Raw genomic sequence first — 22,489 nt, 5'->3', positions numbered from 1 at the left:
TTCAGGACTATAGCTAGGTGGCTCAGCCAACTAGAGGGGAAAAATATGCAAAAAGGCATGGGAGGAATTGGGCATTTCAGTGGGTGGTAATCAGAGTTTCATCAGTGCTGGGATTTCATACTGTTATACAATGCTTCGTACATGTCAGGGCAAAGCTTCCTATTTGATATGATACATGTAGCACAAGATCTGGAAGAACAGTGTCTCTGTTTTCACTATTCCTTCTGCAGTGCAGTTAGTTAGAATTTATTGCAAATATTCAAGTCATCTAAGTATTGTTTCTTCTATAAGAAGGTATTACATCTGAAATTATATTTCACCTTGAATGACCTAGGAAACTTATCATCTTCATCTATGATTCATCTAATATGATCTATAAAAGCAAATTGGGTTAGCCGCTGTCATGTCCCCAGACCAAACCAAAATAAAACTTAATTATAATAGAAATTTAACTCTGAGAATGCAATGCCCTTTAATAGGAAATCAATTGAATATCGTAGTTGTTTCTAAAACCTGCAGGAAAAGACAAACCAGAATGCTAGTTGGAAGAGAAAAGTGGGGAATGCAGATCATTAAGTGGTACCTTTACAGCCTTCCCATTCCTAAAACTAAAGCAGGAGCCGAGTTGGTGTCTGTGAAAGAGGAAAACTATTCCAGTTTGCTTCTGTCTGACAACCCCCTCGGGGACCATTCCAGCAGCTACGCAGGCTTGGAGTACAGCACGTGCCCTGGCACACCTCTGTGTTGGAGGCTGTGATGGCAGTGGCACAAAACTGCGCTGTGGAAACCTCAGTTCCCAGAGTCGGTCAGAACTATGGCACACAAGGAGAAAGGGAAGGGTCTTAACCTTTGAGTGTGTGGGAGGGAGAGCTCTGGAAATGGAAAAATAAACATGCAGCCCAGGAAAAGTGTGTTCTTAATATAGGATAAAAAATTATTAAATGTGATTAAATTTGAATTTCTACAGTGTTGACTGAGCTAACTGTAAAGTTTAATATCATCTCATTCAAAGAAAATCAAAACTTTGCTGATAGTTGGCTGATTTTGTAGTTCCTGACAGGCCACTACAGAGCACTATGATTTCCCTTAACTGGAAAGTGAATTTACTATAAAGCTTTGTGATGGGGAAAAAATGGCACAATTTTTCCATTGTTTCGCTTTGATTCCTTGGCTGGTTTTCAGTCCTGCTGTGTTGCTGGACCATCAGGGACATAAAGCAACACCACAGCTACTGTGGACACATCCATAAGTGGTTTAGCTCTGCACTGAAACTGCATCAGTGAGAGGAGATTCTGCAGGTGACTGCAAAATCTGTCACCATATGCCTCTCATTCCACGACTGAAGGGGACAGTTTGAAAAACATTGAAAAGTCTTTGGCAAAATGGTACAATTACTACCCACCAGCTTGCCGCTAGGAAGAGAAACATGAGCTTAAGCTCTGTGGCATGAGTGTCTTCCCTTTCTGTCTGTCTTCTGGATGATGGTGGGGTGCAGCTCCCCACATCCACTGTCAGTGGTTGTCATTCACAGCCTCCTAAGAAGCTTTTCAGATAACTGAGCAACATGATGAATATATGATGGGCAGCAACCATGGTTTTCCTGAGCCACGGCTTGGTCAGAAACTGATATTGAGGCATTGTCAGTAAGCACTCCCTGCTGTGGGATGGGATGTACCAGTTGGCCTCATGAGACAAACTCATTTCAACAGCTTCAATAATAGGGGAGTGACTATCAATGGAAGAGGAAACAGCTTATTTATTTATTTATATTTTTTTAAAACAAACCCATAAACCAAACCACAAAGTTTGCAATACTTGCACATTCCCAATGCCAGGGATGGGATTATATTTGTAAGGTTCTCTTATACAGTAAAATATTTGGAGAGTTTATTTCAATTAGCACCTAGATTAGGTTCAGCAAGTTTTGCAATATTTACCATTCTTTTCTGGTAAATACTGATTAAACCTGGTTTTCTACTAAGAAAGACCAATTCAACTAAATTGGAAGGATTCATGAAAGTGTAGTGATTTTGTAGATATTTGTAATAAATAATGTCAACATGTTGCAATGTAATCAAACTGTTGCATTTAAATCATGTTTTTCTTCCAATATACTTTAGCTCAATTACTTCTGAGGGCTGTTTTGATATGTCTTAGGTGGAAGAATCTTTCTACAGATGTGAAAGCAAACATTTTAGGGGATGTGTTAACTACCTCATTTCTAGGTACCCATTAGCATCAACTAAGCGAGACCAATATGCAAAGAAGGACTACAGAGAGACGAAATTATTTTAAGGTGTCGGGGGGGGGGGTGGACTTCTCACTGTGATTTATGGAAATAGGAAGTTGTGAGTTTTCTATGGACTGAAATTGATTATTTTTAAGCAGCATTAGATACATTTACTGCCACAGCTTACATTTAATGGTAAAATATATGCTCTCTAGCTCAGATAAAATAATTCTCTGAGCTAATATTGATTTAGGATTAGAGTGAAAAATAGATTTCACTTTCTCATGTTAAACTAATTCCAAATTAAGATTTAAATTAAAAGGTTAGAAAGAGGTCTCAAAAATAAATCACTTTGGAAGCCTCACAACTTCACTATTGTTTGTCTAATAAACATCAAGCTTATCTGCTGAAAAGAAACTAAATGAAAAGTATTATTCAGAAAGGAGCTTTGCCAAAGATGTTTTAATAAGTGAGTTTGATTCCATAGTCACTTAGTGAGGGTAATAAGGTACAAAAGGCAATGTAAAATCATTGTAAATAATGTAAATGCAAATGATGCTAGAAATGACAGAATTGAGTCTGCTAGACCAGAAGGCATTTCTGAGGCTACTGTTGAAAGACACACTTACTGAAATGAAAGGTGAACAGGATAAATGACCAGGTTGCTGCAATCAAGATACTCCATCACTGATCAGAATTACAGCTAGGAGCTGATTTTTTTTTCTTAGGTATATAAAGCAAATCAGTTAAGGGACGTGTTAACCAGCTCATTTTTAAGCACACTTAGTGCACTGATTAAATTAGTTTTAAGTGCCTTAGATACTAAGAAATACGCTGTTAAAGAACTAGATAACTAGGCAATTTTCTACTGTATTTTTAAATAAAGATAATATTTTGAGCTTGAAAATGAAACGTGAGAAAGTTAAAGAAGTAGTTATTGAACTAAACTAGTGCTTTTCAGTATCATCTGCTGAGTGGACTGCTATTCTGGCTTAAAAGCCTCATATAAGCAGCTAAAGCGATCGTTCACACATGTAATAGATACAACTATTTAATAAAAAATGAATGAAGAGCTACTCATACCCTGCTGTGAAACAGTTATTAGTTTCTAGTATAATACAGGAATTTGCATCTGCTAAAGAAATGCATTTAAATGGTGAAGAATGTTTGATGACTGATAGTTACATTTCATGTATTAAAACAAAAATATTTATACTGCTTTTAAATTCACAAGTAAATAGCTGTCATCATGCCAGGCTATAAAAAGCTGATTTCTGTGTCTTTATGGCATGTAATGATGAATGGAACCACACTAACAATCCAGGTTTGCTGGGGTTTTGTTATACTTTTCTCAGTAAATTTTGATCTCCCAAGTACTGGCTTTTGAGGGTATGTTGATACACATGTAATCAGCGGTTGAAGAAATGGGAAAATACTGAGTAAAATCTTGATCCCACCCATGTCAGTGATGTACTTTCTGAAGATTTCAGTGAGACTGGTGTTATATTTCTTGGGCTTTACATGGTATACACATTTTTGTCTTTCGAGAGAGGGAAAAATGTTGGCCGCCCTACAATAATGAATACCACTGGCACTGGCAAACTTTCTTCCTTCAGGAAATAAGGACTCCTGAGGCAGGCGGGCAGCTGGTGCACTGATATGACTCTGCCCACAGTGCTGGCCAACATTGTCTCCTTTTTCCTTGTATACCCCCTTTTTCTATCTGAATCCATCTGTTGTCTCTTGTCTGATACTTAGATAGCAAGCTCTGTAAGGTTTAATTCAGAAGCCCTAATTTTGTTTTATATTTTAGGTGACTCCTGATGATGAAAATCTGGTCCAGAATTTGGACTATTCTGCTAATATTACTGTCTCTATGTCTATTAAAATTAATACTAATATTCTGTGTATTTCCACTAACTCCTGTTAATTAGTAATTTTATTTAAACATAATGTGATTTTGATTGAGTTTTCTGTAGTAGTTATAACACACAAAGCACCAGGAGATATTTGAATGAAAATGGAACTTTTACTATTATTCCAGCATTGATCTTAATAGCTGTATACATAAGAAACTTGATAAATAAAATATTCAGTGTGCAAATTTTCTTCAGTAATCAATACGCATCTGGAGCCATATTCATCCTAGAAATAATTTTACTGACTGTAATGGATTTGCACCAGGAATTCATTTAGCCAGCATTGCTTGTGTTGTGCATAACTGTCCGTTAACTTCCTTTCTACAATGGGATGTTAGAAAGTTTATGCCCAGCCCTGATGCTGCTGATCCCCCTGGCCTCTTCCTGAATGTATTATGATTAATGGCTAATAGTGCTGGCGGTGGTGATAATCATACTGTGTGATGAATAACTACAGAGAGGAAAACGAGGTATAAAAGGAAACTCTACGAGGTGTAGGGAGGAGAGCAAAACTAACAACAGGACCGCTTTTTTGCATGTTGACTGGAGAGTAGGATGTGGTACCCCGGGTGCGATGCCCACCGCTGTTGCCATGGAGACTGTGCTGAACACAGACCTTCCGTCCGCCTGGTACCTCTGTCCTGTGGGGAAACCTGCAAGATTTCTCTCCGAGTAATGACTCTGTTTCCACGATCTGGGATGCCGCTTCCCAAGGCATCTGCATGTCCTTTCCCTGTTTTGTAATCTCTGCTTCAGTATAAATGATAAACAAGTGAATAAAACCAGATACAAAACTGGCTATACACATGTAAACGGTACTTGCAGCTCAAAAATAAATACCTTAAAACACATTCAATGAATTAAACGGTGTTGCTTTTACTCTATAGACAGGTTAGTTGAAAAATCCATACCTGTTGATTAAGTAGTGCTTTTTTCTGTTCCTTTTCATGTCTTAATTTTGGGGTATTTCAGTCTGTGCCCTGACACTTGCCCTTTTAGCTATGACCTTGAGCTGCTTGTAGGTATTTTTGTGAAACATGAGTGATAGGTGATATATTTCCTTACAGGATGCACTTTTAACACATATTGAAATATTATCCAGAATAAGAACTACAGATTACAGTGTTTAACATCTATGAAATTGAATAATGAATTCAATTGAGTAACAAAGCATATTTTTAATTAAAAGATCTAGCTACTCTCAGATTTGGGTGGGTTTTTTTTTGTTGTTTTTAATTTTTAAAATTATTTTATAAAATCTATATAGAAAAATAATTAAGTCTACAAAGGTGCTTTTTGTCATTGAAGTAGGAAAAGGATAAATTAACTTACACTTATGATATTGTATTTATCTAGAATAGCCATACACCTTTTCTTTTTTAAAACATGGCACAACATGTATAAATGGAAGTACTTTAATCCCTGGCAGATGTACTATTTATGTAACACATGCCAGTTCATTATCTTATTCTAAGACAGATGCAGTTTGTATTAAAAAAAAAAAATAAAAATCCGAAAATGGTCTTGAGGTTCAGTGCACATATTAGAACTGTCAGAATGGTGTTTTCTAAGTCACAAGTACAGTGTTGACAAAAATAACATATTTGTAGAAGGATGTCCAATTTTCTGTTTTCTTGAGACCTTCAGTCTGTTTTACATAGCATCTGAGGCTGATGCTGTGGGCCTTTTCTTGTGCCTCTGTGTCCTGATGGCAATTCTTCCATTACTTGTGATCCCCTCCAAGAGAAGCTGCAGCAAGATCATTTCATTGTTGTTGTAAAACTCTGAAGATAACATTAAAACTTTTGCATGTACACGTTCAGTAAAATCTCATAATGATCTAGCAAGGCTCAGTCTTCCTGGTGTAGCAATAATGTTTGATGCTTTGCAGTGTCTGTTCTTTAATTTTCTCACCTGTTGTATCTCATTGCCATTCATTTTAGTGTTGAGCATGACATGACGTCTATGACCATGTTTTTATTTATAGATATTTGCCATTTTCCTTTCCACTTCTGCTCTCTCATCTTCTGTAAAACATGAGATCATGTATGTGTAGGGTTGTACTCCCTGTTCCAATAACAGAGAGTGGTAATTATGTCAAAAGATGATAGAGCCAGAAAACCAAACATATTTCCTGCCTGCCTTCACCCCAAATCTAATTAAAGTGTCACATGGGTAGACATGTCATCTTCAAAAACTGATGCTGTGGTGATATTTTAGTGTATTTTACACTAAAACATTTGTTGTTTGATTAAAAGTCTTTGTAATCTAAGTCAGAAAATAACATGAGCTTTAAGTCTTGCTAACAACAGTATGTTAAAAAAAGAAGGCAAATGAAAATATTTACAAACCTTTTCCTATGATTAAAATGCTTATAAACGTAAAATGTTACAGGCTAAAGCACCGCCACCACCAACTGCACATGCGGTTAGCTAAGTAGAAATGTTACCTTATCTTCCCCTCCATTGTTTGAAGAGAGATTGCTCAGAGGTTACAGTATTTTGTGGACTATAATGATGGTCTGCTGCTATTGTTCTTGTGATGTGATACTTTCTGCCAAGTGTCTCATTACTAGGAGTGGACATGGTGTATTTCACTTGGTCAAAACAATTCATTAAACTACTGCTGAACATCACATTTTCCTTTGGAACAGATTTGGACTGTTACTGGTTTGGAACAGAAGAATAAGAAAAAAATAAGCACAAGTTAGGTTTTTAACATTTGGAAAAATTTCATTAGAATATTTGTATCTCAGAATAAACACATTTATAGGAAAATATGTTCTTTGCTAAAGAAGGAAATGTTTTTCCTTAAAATGGTTTGATCTGGTTTCATAACTCATAATTAAAACGTGCCTTTTCTGTTGTTCATTCTAGGAGGAGAGTCTCTAATGTGGTAATTTAAATCTTTGGAAGATATTTTTAACTGGTATTTCATTAATGACGTCTCATGGGGGGAAAATAAGGAAGACTTCAAGATATCTGCTTTTAAAAAGTAGGAGAACATATGGGTAAGTTCCTGATGTATTAAACTATTAAAGGAGGGTGTAGGTGAACATTTGCAAGCCATGTGCAAATTGACTCGGGTAAAACTGCTTCTCAGGAAGGATTTGTGCCACACACAGATTAGTAACAGGACCTTGAACCAGTGCAACAAAAGGGTTTTTTTTGTTTGGTTTGTTTTTTGGTTTTAATGTGGTTGGACTCTAGCTGCTGCTAGCAAAGCCCTGGCTCGGTCCTCGAGTGCTTTCACAGTGAGGTTGGAGGGACCCAGGTAATGAGGTCTTCTTCCATTTAATTCTAAAATAGGCTTGGATGCAATTCAGTGCCTGCCAGAGTTAAACTAGGCTTCACTCCTGTCTGCTGTGTTTTGTGGAGGAGAGTGATATATTCTCCTTTAAGATAAAACTTCTCTTTGCCACGATGAAACACCAGCCTGAACTAGGAGTCAGTTAATCAGACTATTTACTTTAAAAGGCTTTGGAGTATGTCCCAAAAGCACAACCCCAGAAATCTTTATTCAAGTAAATAGTTTTCCTGGAGTCAGTAGACCTGCTAATAAGCAACTACTCACTTCAGTAACGCAGGATTATGTTTTAATTCTGTAATTTGACTGCCCACTTATGTTTAATGACGTTTATTTGTAGGAATGATGCATTTTGGAAAGTGAGGTCAGCTGGAACATTTATGGTGTTCATCTGTCTGCAACCCTTGATCTTGCAATGTATCAGTCACTAAAAAAAGAAGTGATTACTCAACTGTAAAAAGGAAATGGTTGGTAATATTAGTGGATTGTACCCTATGAATATTCCCAAGTGTAGGGTGCAGAAATGATGCTCATTTCAAAACAAGAGTAAAAAATACAATATTTTCTATTAAAGATTTTACAAATTAGCATTTCATCATTTGAATTTTAGTCTAAGTTTTTTATTTAAAAAAGCCATTTTTCTCCTTCATAGAAAAACTGTTTCAATGTGGTTTTAACTTTTTACGTTAAGTGAAAATACTTTTTTCCAATGTTTTGATCTCATTAATTTGGTAATGGATTATTTCTACTACTTGGCTCCAAAATTTAGTGTAGACTTTAATGCCAGCAATTTTAAAGCTGCATATATTTTTTTTAAATTTGTCAGTGTGATTCTGTGTTGTAATTCTTATTTTTCATTGCTCGCCTTGGATGTTATCTTTCTCAGATTATATCAGATTCTCACAGTTTTGTTGTGGAGTATTCTGATATTGTAAAATATATTATTTGTCCTTGCCAAGTGCCTCAAAAATAAAAACATACCAGATTTTTTTACACATTTAACATTTGTTAATCCTAACAATCACTTAAAATTATTTTCCTGTTGGAGAGAGAGAAGAAAAATGTGAATATTAAATATCCATGATCCAGTAATGACGTTTAAACTACCCTTTAGAATATTGCATTACTCTAATTCTTTATGGTCCTTTGTAACTATGAACAAGAACTTAGCATAGTTTAAGACACAGCGCTGAAGCATCTGTCAGATCTACACCTATTGATGTAATATGAGCACAAGCAGAGAAATAAGCATTTCACAGTATCCCTGAACAAAATCATCTGTGACAATTGGCAGGGTGCCATTTTTTTTAAATATAGTTGTCCCAGTTGGTTGTTTCAACAACTGTGGCACTTAAAAGAACAATAAGGTTGAAAACAAACAATTATTTAAAAAAAAAAAAAGTTCTGCAAATCCTAGATTGAAGTAGTAATTATTTATGTAATTTCAAGATAAACCCTTGATATTTTTCCACTTCTCTATTTTTTCTACTGCTCGTTACATAAATGTCACTCTTCTGTAGAGTAGTCATACCACCTTCCTGTGATGTGAAAAATAACGTGATTAGTGTTTTAGTTCAGATGAGGTGTGCATTTCTGAAGAGATCCTCTTGTGAATCCTAATTTACCATGCTTTGGTTCCATCGCAGAGCAACCTTGGAATGAGCAAACTTTGCTCTTTTTGGGTGAAACTAAACCAGAAGATGTGGTCTAACCATCAGTGGATGTTAGTGTTCATTTAGTATGGATAGCAAGTCCTCAGCACCAACTCTTCAAATCTGCTTCTGTTGGGTTTCATCGGAGGAAACTTTAGAGGTTTCCTGCAGTTTGTTTTAATTTTTCAGTGAAGAAACATAACCTAACAATTCTTTCAAGGCTGTTTTTTTCTTTGGTGATCACTTGCAGTTTTTTCAGAAAGCTCTAAGTCCTTGTGCAAAATTGGCTGTTCATTATTTTTCTTAAGGAAAGCATTCATTACAAAGTGAGAAGAGGCAGTTCATCTCAAGTCAGCCAGTTTTTATCTACATGATAACCAAGAAGATTTTAAAGATGTCTTCTACATTTCCTAAGACTTACAATTTTAGTCACCCTGTCATTAACTTTGTATGCAAGACAAATTAATTTCCTAAGAGTCACCATTAACACTTGGTAGAACTTGAAATAGCTATGTCAGGATGGTGCGTGAGGTTCCTTAGAACTGGGTTTTAAGTGCTGAGAAAGAAACAAGCAGAAAGACAGGCAAGCGGAAGAACATTTTCAGTCAGGTTTCCTTCTTCGGAAGAGCCACAGAAGTTGATCGCTCCTCATGCATACCTTAGGAGGTCCACAAGGAACAGTGATGTCTTCATGAAATGAACATCAGCATGAGCGTGCCCCTTGCACAAAGCCCCAGAAACCACCACTAGCTCATGGAAGGTGTCTTCTGTCCTTTGCAGCTTGTGGAGCAGCCAGGCTGTTTAACTTGCAAGTTAAACAGCAAGCAATAAACAAAATGCCTCCCCCTCCCCCTTTATTTTTAGTCCTGTATTAAAGCTGTTTCAGTAAAGAAAGTAGTATTCTGATGCAAAAAAATGAAGTGGAAATAAAAGCTGAAATTAGTTTGAATATCTGTGCTTATTTTTGCAAATGGCTTAAATAATGTAAACTACATAGGGAAACCTGTGTGAGTTTTTTAACTGAGGAAATACAGATCTTCTCAACTGACCTTCCAGTTGTTGCAAAAAGAGCAAAGTGTATGTTTGCTTTAAATTTGAAAGTTATTTTCCATTTATGCCCAGCGACAGAAGGTTGGATTTTGGATATGTCTAGCAAACAAATCTATGGGGAGGGGATCTGGGGATCTTTGAACTATTTTTATTTGAATAGGATGATAATCAGTGGAAAGTGTAAATTTAAATTTTTATGTTTTAAAAAAGCACTTTTTATCAGTTTAACTCTGATCCCTTTACAGGTGTCAGCAGGAATTTGGATCTTGAAAAGTTTTAATCCAAATGCATCACATTGAATGGTTGTTTCTCATAATACAAGTCATACTCCAGTGACAGTTACATCAGTTTAAAAAAAAAAAACAACTTTACATAAGGAATGCAAGGATAAAAAAAAGTTGACTTTGTCCAGTCTTAGCTCTGTTTTGGGAGAATAAATATTGTAACCATAAAAAATTTCAGCCAATGTGAAAAACAGAAAAGTAATACTATAATTTGAAATCCTACCACGAATTAATTCCCTGCTTAACAGATATTGCTAAATACTGTGGGAAAGACTAAAGACTATGGCCTGAAAGTTTAAAAAAAATGAAAATTGAAGTGGAACCTTCCCCTGTTCCACCCTCCTTTTGTTGATCTGTACTTGCTGCTTGTACTCTTCAGGTTAGGTCACTACAGCCTGGATACCTTCAGTGGTCACAACAATGCGTTGCCAGCCAACATGCTTCTGGGTTGTTTGGATTTCGTAATTTCTACCCAGAAAACTAAACTGAAGTCTGTGCAGCCCTACCTACTAGCTGACAAGGAAAAACCCTGCCTTCCTCTTTGTGCTACCTCTGACATTCCTTGAGTGTTTTCCTGAGCTGATGCAACTCACCCAAGAAAACCCCTTTTTTGCTGGGCAAGCTGAATCTGCTAAATGGGAGGTTCAATGCCAGCACTGGGAGAATTTAACTGGATGTGTGGAGAGCAGATCAAAAATTGAGAGAGACCAGTTCTCTCCCTTTTCACAGTGATGAACTTTGAGTGTGGCTTGCTGTTTCATGCAATTGCACCCTATGCTATTAGCGACTCAGTGAAGGGCCTGGTGGATGGAATTACAGCCCCATGGTCTTGCCTTCTCCCATCCTTATCTTTGTGGCTTTGCTCCTCTGGGCAGCTCTAATAGCACAGCCTTGTTCAGGAGTCAAGTTCGTTCAAGAATTAAGAGTCCAGCTGATATAAACAACTCATAAGCTGATATAAACAACTCATACTGGCCGTAAAAAGTGTTTTGATGATACAGCTTATAGCAGTTTGATGAGTAAAACAAATTGTTCTAGCCAAAGCACTTTCTGTCTGTGTCTACGCTTGGGATTTTGATAACAAAAATAGCACAAAATGTCATTGGTAGGTGTGCCAAATGCTTCTAGCCTGCGTTTGTCCTCAGATCATCTCATTTGCTGCATAATAGATTACATCTATTGGAAATACCTTCTTCTGTAACTTGTGTTTCTTCTTTCCACTCTGAGCACTCACACCTAACTACTGCTTATCCTCTGCAAAGTTATAGGAACAAGTAGGAACAAAGAGCCTATGGAGGTGTGTGTTTCAATGCTGAAGTTTATAAATGAATCTAAATGACATGGGCCTCCCTCCACTGAGTTACTTAAGTACTTTGAAACAAAACACTCCCCTCCAAATGGTATCAGTAGTCCACATTACTTAGGTGTAACAGGAGTTTCCGTATTAACCCCTCAGTCACCTACCAGCACAAATGTGCCTGCCAAGAGAAAATAGAACGAGGAAGTGTTTCCTGTTTTTCAGATGACAAAAAAAAAATCATGCAAGGGCTTCTCAGACGCAGTTGTATTAAACCTCTGATAGAAATGTTCATCAGAGCGTTTAACACTCACTGATATATCTTAGGTAGACTTACCACATGTTGTGGGTAGTTAAAAACTCTGTGGCCAAAGTAAGCCTTACGAGAAGTTGACTGATGGAGGAGGTTCAGCGCTTCAGCTTGCGTTGGCACTAGCCAGACCTTTCATGCCGTTTAGGCCCTTTAGTCCAAAGTATGATGAAATTTGCACTGAACGCAAGGAAGCCTTTAATTGAAACAGCTCCCAAGTTAAGGACAAATAATGGATCTTCAGAGAGATGCTATGCTCCACAAAGCAGCTGAAGGAGTTTCGAAGAGATTTGAGAGTTTGATTACATGCTGGTGATACTGCCATTGCAGGTTGAGTGGAAGTCTAGCTTGATCTGATTAGCAAAAACTGGAACATGAGGACAAAACTGACAGTGGTGAGATGTTTTGGGAGGCTCTGTTATTTAGCAAACATGACCAGCTCAAAACTCCAGAGAGAGACCAGTATAACGAGAGAGGATAATCACCCCCAAATCACCCCCTTCTTTTCTAAACCTAAATTAAAACCTGTTTCTGAAAGTTGGTGGAGATTGTACAAATACATCAGGAGAGCATTGGATTCATAATTTTGTCTATTTTTAGAGGATCAGTATCATTCAAGTTTATAACCATATTTGGATCATTTTGGTTATAAAACTATAAGAAGTTGCATGGTGGAAAATAAGAAAATTGCTAAAAACAGTTCCTAAAAAATAGCTGTAAAAAATATGTTGAGACTAGTTAGTAGCTGAGCAGGAGGCTTTTTTTTTTTTTTTTCAGTAGATCACAAGTGTTTAATTTGGAGTGACATGTATGCCAATTTAAGTTTGCAGATGAAAGAGATTGAATCAGCATATACTTAATGCTTTATTTTGTTAAGTCATTTTAGAGTTTGTGTGGTCAAGTAATCAAGAATATTTATCAACATTTAACGTCTTCTAAAATAGATTATATGTTAATAAAATGTGTATATGAATAATTCTGTAGGACATTATTTTTTAGATGTGTGAAGAGAAGCTTGATTAATATTTATAAAATTAGTAAGCAAAAGATGTGAGAGAGCTATAATTTACTAACATTGACAGCCACCTATTTTTCCCCACCCCTAAATTATATGTCTCATTACTTACAAGACTGAGTATTGGTGGTGTTACGGTAGTAACTGCAATGTTAGGTTTTAGTACTTCCGTACAGTAAGTCGGTCTTCTCCAATTAATTAATTCAAATTCTGACTTAGCATCCTGACAATCTTTATTACAAGGATTGGACCTAAATAAAGGTTAAAATCAAGCAGACACACGTTGAAAATACTGGAACAAGTAGTGAGAGAAAAATAGGAGAGTACATGTAGTTGTGCAAGTAAATAAAGAAATGGTTGGTTATTTTTGGCAAGAAGTGGAGAAGCATGTGATGTCCAGTTGTAGCTGTAGCCAAGGATTTATCTTGGGGCTAACTACTTTACAGGCAAACAGTAATTCCTTTTTCGCCCCACATCAGCTGAATACTATTCAGGGTCAAGAATGCTGTTTGCAGAAGTTGACCAGTCCTACAACCAACCACTAATATTTAAATTATGTATAATATTAGGGGCACGTTGTCACTGAGGGTGTATCCTGTTATTTTGTCAAGAGTTGAGCAAGGGAAAATGCTGAACTGTAACGTGGGGCACAAAATAGTCATTACATTCGCTCCGTCCTGTTACTTGTGTAGCAAGTGGTGCGTTTGACGGTGCCTGGCTAATGTGGCAGGGACTGCTCGTCAGGGAAAGATGGCAGACCGGATCTAGAAGGTTGGTGCTTTACAGTTATTTTTTGGGGCTGGGTAGGGGAGACTCTTCATCTTGTAAAGCAAGAGCACTCATTTAAACGAATATGGAGTTCACATGTTCATTCTCACGTTGTCATCTTCTAAGCTGCAGGTCTTGAGAGTCGGGTCTTTTCCCTGACGCCAGTTTCCCCATCACGCACCTTACTTATCTGTGACTGTTAAGGGAGTTGGCAGCTAATGAGGTGGGGAAGAAGAGCTCACCGTTTGGTGTTTGATGATGAGGATTGCCGTCACTGGCGGACTGTTAGGGGTTTTGCAGGTGCTCCTCGGGGAGCTCTTAGAAAGCACGAGGTTGCCTTCCTCCCGGTGGTGGCAGACCGGGGGGGCAAGGGAAAGTTAGGGGTAGGAGCATCTCCAGTTGTCCTCGCACGGATTCCCCGGGGAACCGTCAGCCGGCGGCGCGGAGGCAGGGGGTCCTGCCTCGGCTCCGCCGCTAAGCTGCTGCTAGGGGAGATGATGGCCACACGCCTGCCTCGCCTCACCGGTGCGGCAGGGCAGGCTAAGCGCCAGGCGTTGCGTGCGGCGCCGGCGCCCGGTTTCGTCCGAGCGGGGGGGAAGTTTTGCTTCCGCGCTTCGGGGCCGAGAGAGGGCTCCGGGCGGCGGCGGGCTCGCAGCGCTCGGCAGAGGGGAGCCCTCGCAGCGCCGCGGGCGGCAGCGGAGGGCGGCGGCGCGGGGCGGCTCCCGGCTGCGGCGGGCGTCGCACGGCGGGGCCGGGCGGGGGCGCTGCCGCCGAAGGCGCCGGGCCGGGCCGGGCCGGGCGGCGGAGCGGGCGGGCGGGCCCCGCAGGCTGGGCCCCGCAGGGTGGGCGCGGGGCCGGGGCAACGCCGGAGCGGGGGCCTCGGTGCGGCGCGGCCCCGCAGGCCCCCCTCCGCGGCGCTCGGCGGGGCCTCGTCCCGCCGCTCCGGGGCGATGGGCGGCGGCGGGCGCCGCTAGGCCGCCGCGGGCAGGGCAGCGGCGGAGGCGGGAGGAGGCGGAGGCGGAGGAGGCGGCGGCCGGGGGCGGGCTGGGTCCCTCCCCGGGAAGATGAGGCGGAGGCCCGGGCTGCCGAGCGGGCTGAGCTGGGGCTCTTCCCTCCCAGCCGCCAGGACAAGATGGCAGCGGCCGAGGCGGCGGCGGCAGGAGCGGCGGGGGTGAGGGGCTGAGCCCGGCCGGAGCGGCGCTTCCCCGTGGCGCTCCCGGACATGCCCAGGGCGGCGGCGGCGGCGGCGGCAGCTCCAGCTCGGACGCCAGTGCGGCCCGATCCGTGAAGGTGAGCGGCCGGGAGAGGAGCGGGGCCGTCCCCGGCGGGCGGATTGGGGCGCCGCCTCCGCCGGCGGCTCTCGCCCTCCTTCCCGCGGGGGGCTCCGGGGCGAGGCGGACCTTACCCCCGCGCCTGGCGCCGGGGCGCGGCGGCGGCTGCCGGCCGCCGCGCAGGGGCGGCGCGCCGCTGCCCTTGCCGGAGCCCGGCGGCGCGGGGCGGGCGGCGGGCAGCGCCGCTTCCCCTTTCCGTCGCCCTCGACGGCGCCTGCTCCGCCGCCTCCCCGAAGTTTTCCCCTTCCCCGGCGCGGGGAAGCGCCCGCCCCGAGCCCGCCGGCGCTGCCCCGGCTGCCGGGCGAGGCCGCCGCCGCCCGGTGGGGGGGGAGGCGTGGCCGCCCACCTCGGCCGTTGCCGTCGGCGGTGGGGCCGGGCGGGCTCCGGCGGTGTCCCGCTCCCTTCCCGGGCGCGCCGCGGCCGCCTCCTCCTTCTACGGTGCGCTCGGGCCGCCCGGCCGGCGGCGGCCGCTTCCCCCGCGCCGCGGCGGCGGGTGCTGCCCGGGCGCGGCGGCGGCGGCGGCTCCTCCCGTTACGGGTCTTGCTCTCGGCGGGGTCCTCCGCCTCGGTGGGTTCTCGTAGCCCCGGCGGGACCCGACCGCCGTCCCTCGCCCTGACCCCCGAGAAGAGACCCGCGGGCCCCCCCCGCTCTGCGCTGCGGGGGAAGTTGGTGCTGGGACGGGGGCAGCGAATGGTGCTGAGGGGCCGGTATCAATAAAAACAACTGGAGAGGAAGTTGGCGCTTTAAAATTTGGTCAGTTCCCAAGAACTAGCTCTGTAAAAACAGAGGGGGTCATTGCTGGTGGCTTTAACGTAATGATTGCGGCAGGGGTTGTGCTGGGTTTGCTGTGGTTCCTGATGAATCGTGGTATCAGTTGTAAAACTGGCAGATGTGTTTGCGTGTGTTTAACGCTGTAGGAAATGGTGATTTTTCTTTTTTTTTTTTTTTTTAAATTTACATTAAGCCCTCAATCGTCAGTGTTATGTGCTTACATATATATAAGTATCTTTCTTTTGAGGCTTTACTTCTGTTACTAACTGTTGCGTCTGACTTAAAATGTCAGTGCCAAAAACTGCGATGGTTTCCTTTTTTGTTAACTTGGTAAGTTGTTTTGAGACTCCCAGTCTTGCCCTCCCAGAAGTTATGTGGCATTCTGATGTTTTTGCATCTTCCTGCTTGCGTATAACCTTGTTTATTTCAGTTACTTTAGTATCTTTAAATTGTGGGAAAACGCGTTACTAACATGAGAGATGGTTCCATTAAGTAAAGCTGCAGTTGTTGACAACAATGCATATTTCTGTGATTACTTTCTTCCCCCCTGTATTACCTCCCTTTACATCATTTGCAAAAAGTTTATGCTCTGATTGATTTCACACAAAGTAGAAAAGCCTGGCTGGACTGTGAGGACTTACTTTCTGACATAACAATAATTCTGTAACAGAGTTAATTTGCTAAAGGTTTCTGTAAACTAAGTTTAAAATTCACACAGTAACTGTCTAATAAGTGTGGCAGCCAGCACAGAGATTAATTAAGCACCTGGAAAATAGGTCAAGACTGTATTACAAAGTGGCATGGTGAGATCACAAATAAATAGAGCGAAGTGTTAACACGGACTTACCAGGAGAAAACTGATACCGATATAACAGTGGTGACTGCTTTATCTGTGCTGCTGCGAACCATTTATGGTAGCGCACGGTGAGATGATGTTTATAATAGTGTAAAACAGGAATGAGATAGAGTTTTCATTTAATGCGCTTATTACCGGGGACTTCTGTTGTTGTGTGAGTTCTGCTGCTTGCTCAGGGTGTGGCATCGGTTGGGCTTGTAAATGATTTTTTTCATAGATCTGTTTGGCTAGATGCTCTAATTCAGCTTGTAGTGGTGATGTGTGGCGCTCTGGGTTTGAGGACACTTTGTAATCAGAGATTCTATCAGCCGGAATAAAGTTTCATTAAAAAATTGCTCAGGAAGCTGCCGCTGACCTGCGGTCTCTGCCAGTGCCTGTGATTTTTCTTTGTTTCAGGTTTTTTGTGTTTGCATGTTTCCTCTCTCCTATCTTTCAGACAACTACCTACAGAAACAGGGAAATGAGACTGGCTCCTGCATAACGAGATGCCAGAGACAAAGACAGGGTGTGGGGAGGAAGAGTGAGCTTTCAACTCGTTTTAAGGAAGTTGACACAACTGGTAGCAATATTAGAATTTGTGTGTACTGTTTTTCTTGTTGTGTGCTTCAATTTATAGCAGTTGCTTCAAAACAAATGTTGTTTTGGAGGTGATTTTTCAAAAAGCATCTGTTGGATTGATTCATCCGTTGAAGGGGATGGGAGGCTGAGCAGCACTTTTAGAGGCAGAGCATTAGCTTACCAGCTCGTGGGTAGAACAGAATTAACTACGCTTAATTCTCGTGAAAATCCCAACCGAAACATGTAGGAATGTCAGGCTGTGCTTCTCCAAGCTTGTGTGTTCCGGGATGTACCTCTCTGTGCTATTTTAAGGGATTGCACTCTTCCTGTTTTTAGAATAGTTTTCTTTTTAACAGTATATATTCTCTTTCTTGTATTTTCCATTCTGCCAGTATGCTGATTATAGCAACAAAGATCCTTTTGACAAAACGGTGCATTTTGAAACAGGAATTTTGTAGTTGGCTTTCTTACATGTGGGGGGGGGGGAAGAAAAGCATTGGTAACAGGCACAGCGCTCTCATTTGAGGCTGAACATGTATTTCAGAGGAATGTTAAATACAGAAGGAAAACTTCTTGTAGTTGAGCTAAATTTTGCTATTGCACTGGGAGGTCTGTGAGGTGGCATACGACTGCTGTGCACATACAGAATAGTTACTGTAGGCAGTATTGCGTTCTGCACAGAACTTCGTGGAAAAAAGCAGAGAACATCTATGCTTTTTTAATTTTTTTTATTAGACAAGCCCTAGCTTCACTGAATATATAACTATTTCATTCCATATGCAGAAGCATTACAGCTGAGTTAGACTGCTCTATCAACTAACAGAAGTATGAATTGGGTAGAGCAGGTCTGATAATCAACTGGTGATACTTGATCAAGGGAAGAAGAAACATGGACGTAGGATGTCCTCGTGGTGATGCCAGCGCTCCTCCGTTAACGCGTTCACTGTTGAATTTTGTGAAATAGTATCCACCTTTCATACCTCAAAAAAGCTTGTTTGTACCTTTCTGTGTTTTCTGAGTTTCTTCAATTCCCTGATGATGTTACAGTGCAGTTACAGGAGAATTTCAGAAGTCTTGGCATAGGATTAATTTGATGATGAAAACATCCTTAGCACTTCTTCATTGAAACTATGAAGCTCCTGTAGATGGGTTATGTAAACTCACAGCTGGTCAAATACTTATTTGCAGCTGGTCTGACTATTAAATTTTCTTGCCTTTGAAAATTAGGGAAGTAAGAGTTGAGCTCGATGCTGGGGAGCTTTTACTAAGTTAATGTCTCTGTTCCTAAGTCACTGAAATACTATTTTTCTTCCAGTCTCTTGACTGAAAATCTGAGATGGAGTGGAAAAATAATGTATTACTTTCAATCCAGGTCTTGGAAGAAAAGCTCACTCTTCAGGTAGAGTATGAGATGGATCTCTAGGTACCTGAACCTGTATTTCAGAACTGGTTGGGTTGTGTGTGAAACCAAATATGAAGAAATTTGCAAGGGCGAGCAACGAGTGTGTTAGAGATGGCTGATGAGTGTGCAGTGCACCTGAAATGACGATGTTAACTATATTTAAAGCAACTTTCAATAGCTAGTGCTATGAAATGGGTTAGCAATGGGTTGGTTACCTTTCTCTGACTTATACAGGCAGTGACACTCTCTGTTTGACCTGAAATAGCCTATAATGAAGCATAAAGCCTGGAAAATCCTGTTACCTGTTCTTGGCTTCCCCTGCCCCCCTTTACAGACCATTTTAATTCAGAGCCTCTATCTCTTTTACAGATTTATAGAGAAATTGAAGCTCTGTTTCTCTTCAAAGGCACTAACTTTTGAGTGATGGATGAGCAGAGGAACAACATGTAATTGTGAAAGTGGGTTTTAGTCTGTGACTTTATTTGATAGCATAGTATTTCCTGCAGGGTAGGTCCTCACCCCCCCGCCTCCTTCATTCTTCTTTTTTTTTATTTCAATATAGTGAATGTTGGGAAAGATGGCAAGAATTGGTGTGTGCCTTGTTTTTAGATGCAGTTTGGGGATAATCTTTGTACAGTTTTGTAGTATTTTTTTCACATTATGTCACTATTTGTTTTTTCATATAGTGTCTTAATATTCCATTTCAATTTTGAGAGTGGGTAACGTTCTGACAAAATGGGGTTACTCTCTAGCTTAGCAATTTTGCTTGAAAATGGAAGAAGAGCCAAATAACTGGAGTGTTTTTTAAGCAAGTCAGTTCAAGTAGTTTAGTTCTGATTTTTTTTTTTCTTATTCAGTGACTTGGAATCAGTTTAACTTCAAAATATCTCTCCCTATGTTATTAACTTCACGTATTTAATAGTCCCAGCATTATGTGAACTTCTTGTATGGTCTTTTTTCACCTTGTGTTTTCAGGAAAAGTTAGGAAATACTCCTTTTTGGAAGTATGTCCTTTTCTCCAGCTCTGTTGTGCCCTACAATACCTATACATTTGGGTGTAACAGGATGAAGCCTAGAAAAATGTTAAGTTCAAGTTCTAAAACACAGCAATAAAATAAGACCCAGTGAAATACCCAAAGACAAAACAGATATATGAAAATATTTCTTATGTTTTTAGTATGATCAAAGCTACAGCACCTATCTCAATATTAAAAAAGTAATTGGATTCTTATGTAGAGGATTATGTTATGAGTGACACTCCCATCAAAAAAATTTTTTTAAAATCAGTAATCTTAAACTCATGTGACTCTTTCCATTCTTGCTAAAATAATTTAACAGTTCTAGAAAACTATTTTAGTGCTTCTTAAAGCAGGTTACAAATTAAGTATAATTAATGCTTTTCATGTAAAAAGTTGGCTACTGTCAAATGAAAATCCCTTCATATTTGTATAAACATTACTTGCTGAGCATGTACGGCACCGCAGTGACTACCCGTTCAGAATAAGTGGTGGAAAATTTAGGGACAAGAAAACTCAGGTCCTAATACCTGTGCAGAGTCCCATTAACATCATCATTAAAAGAGGAGGGTGTGGCTGCAGGTCAGAGATGCTCACGGCTGCTTTCCATGCCTGTTGGAAACCACTCTGTAATCCAGTGAGCTGAGTGTTTCTTACCCTTCTCTGTACTGGAGGCTGCTATCCTTTAGGTTACTACACTGTTTTGTCCTGCAGCTGTTTTTATGTGACTGGACACTTAACTTCGAAGGCATGAGATTGGCAGGTGAGCACGTGCTGGGTGAGACAAGATTTTTATCGCAAAGCTGAAGCTTGGCTGTTGCCTTGCCTTGGGGCAAGTGGCATCCAGTACCTGAGAAAACTTGCTTTGGGTTATTTCAGGAGTTTTACTTTAGTTTTACTTGACTTTTGGTTAGAAGGTGAACTGTGAGATGGAAGTGAATCCCCTCACCTTGTACTCACCTTGTCTTGAAGCATGGTAAAATGAAGTAGCAAAACTGGTCCCTGGACAGGAAAACTGCCAGTAGAACAACTTCGGTTGGGATTGCAATAACTGGTGCAGCTGTGCTTTGTGTGGGGCTGGAGTGTCTTCATTGCAAAGATGTTTGCTGCTTTTATTAGTGTGACCAAATCCCTCCAGGCCTGCTTCCTAAGGTCTTTGGATGTGAACTGACATCTGAACCTTTCCCCGATCCTGCTGGTATAGACTGAAACAAGTGCCTGCCCACAGAAAGGAGCTGACATAGGCTCAAGGTGTGAATGAGAACGTTGTCATATAAATGTAAAAGTGCAGAGAGAAAACAAACTTCAGTAATGATAAACAATACAAAGTTTATTATAAGGGAAGGAAAGAAACTTTTTTTTTTTTACTAAGGATTTAAGCTCCCCCTGGAAGATAAGAGTAACTACTAGTATCAGGTATTCATAAAAATTATCTTTATGCACAATTTTATCTGAAACATTAGTAATTTACTTTTGTAAAAGTAAATGTGCTTTTACGTATGTAGATATGAAAACACATTTCTTCTCTTCTGTTTCCACAGTCTCTGTTTACTACTTTGTTTTGGTCCTTTGTCAGTGTTTACAAACAATGGTGTATTAACCTTTATCTTATTCTGCTAGTTTGAATAAAATGTATTAATTTTTTTCCCCTCTTCCCTAAGGTGCAGGTTTTGTCTGTATTGGTACACAACAATTGGTGGCACTTGCACAATTTCCAGAAGGCTTTTTATTTGTTTCTTGTAAGATGTCTTTCTTCCTTTTTGACTGAAAAGCTGTTAATGTGCATCATTGCCTTGTAAACCTCTTCCTTCCTGTGTTTTCCTAGAAACTTCGGTCATCTGCTGCTTCCTACCCTTTTCCCTTCAATTATTCTGTGGGTTTTTTTGTGTTTTTTTTTTAGAATTGCTTACTTGTCTATGATCTGTCTGTTCTAGTTGAGAAGTTTTTTCCACAGCATGTTTTTGAAGATTTCAATTATTTATAGGGGTAGAGGAGGTCCTCACAAGATCTTTATTTTTCAGCTCTTGAATCTGTTTAATACAGGAATTTTGGTGTTTGGGATCTTAGTTGTGAAGCCCTTTGGAAGGAACAGGCTTTGTTCCTAAGAGAAGAAAAAAGCTCTGTCTCCTCTTTCCTTAACTATTAATATCAACTTATTTTGTGATTCAAGAAATAATTGGTATTCAGTCTAATAAGAATGGATTGCTTTTGTGAGATGCTAGAGGTTTTTTTAATACCTTTTCATCATGGCTTTTGAAATGATGCTGTGGGCTAACTTCTTCCTCTGACTGTGTCAGCTCTGAGCCCTGCAGGAGGACATTGTGGGAGTTTTTCTCAAGAAATATTTTGGGAGCTCTTTGTGACAAGTGGTCTTTGAGACTAAATTTGTTTTTAAAACTCGCTTGAAGAGATGTCTAAACGCTGTTTTAAAGATTAAAACAAGAGTGAATGTTAAAAGTTTGTTTATGGTACAAATGGGAAGATTATTAAATATGGAAGGGAGCACAACAGAGGAAAAACTGACGCCCATTTATCAGTGTTATGTTCTAGCTAGCGGAGTCATATGCTGCATGTAATCTTGCCTTTCTTTTTGCATACCTTTCTGTATAGTTAAATCAATAAGTTCCTCTGCATAGGGGAGAGGGAGAAAATTCTTGCACTTGTGGCTTTGGGAAACATTATAATATGGGTTATTACAGTTATTGATTCATTAGGAGGCAAAAG

At 40.8% G+C, this 22,489-nt stretch overlaps 1 protein-coding gene across 5 annotated transcripts in view; it reads left to right on the top strand.

Moving 5' to 3' along the window:
- The window catches only part of HIPK3 (homeodomain interacting protein kinase 3), a 114,949-nt gene that overhangs the window by 20,691 nt on the left and 71,769 nt on the right, over positions 1-22,489 (top strand). For 2 of the 5 annotated variants that reach the window (XM_041129072.1, XM_041129074.1), the window contains exon 2: positions 7,026-7,159. In XM_041129072.1, the coding sequence (XP_040985006.1) occupies positions 7,156-7,159 (4 nt within the window). In that variant the 5' untranslated portion in view covers positions 7,026-7,155. Of the gene's footprint in view, positions 1-2,225; positions 2,297-7,025; positions 7,160-14,904; positions 15,122-15,683; positions 15,916-22,489 lie in introns of those variants that run through there. The other 3 variants (XM_041129073.1, XM_030038716.2, XM_030038717.2) reach the window with 3 other exon arrangements.

This window comes from Aquila chrysaetos, chromosome 16, assembly GCF_900496995.4.
Source record: "Aquila chrysaetos chrysaetos chromosome 16, bAquChr1.4, whole genome shotgun sequence".
NCBI classification, from domain to species: domain Eukaryota; kingdom Metazoa; phylum Chordata; class Aves; order Accipitriformes; family Accipitridae; genus Aquila; species Aquila chrysaetos.
The sequence above is the reverse complement of the archived record's forward strand: the minus strand, read 5'-3'. Positions and strand labels throughout refer to the sequence as shown.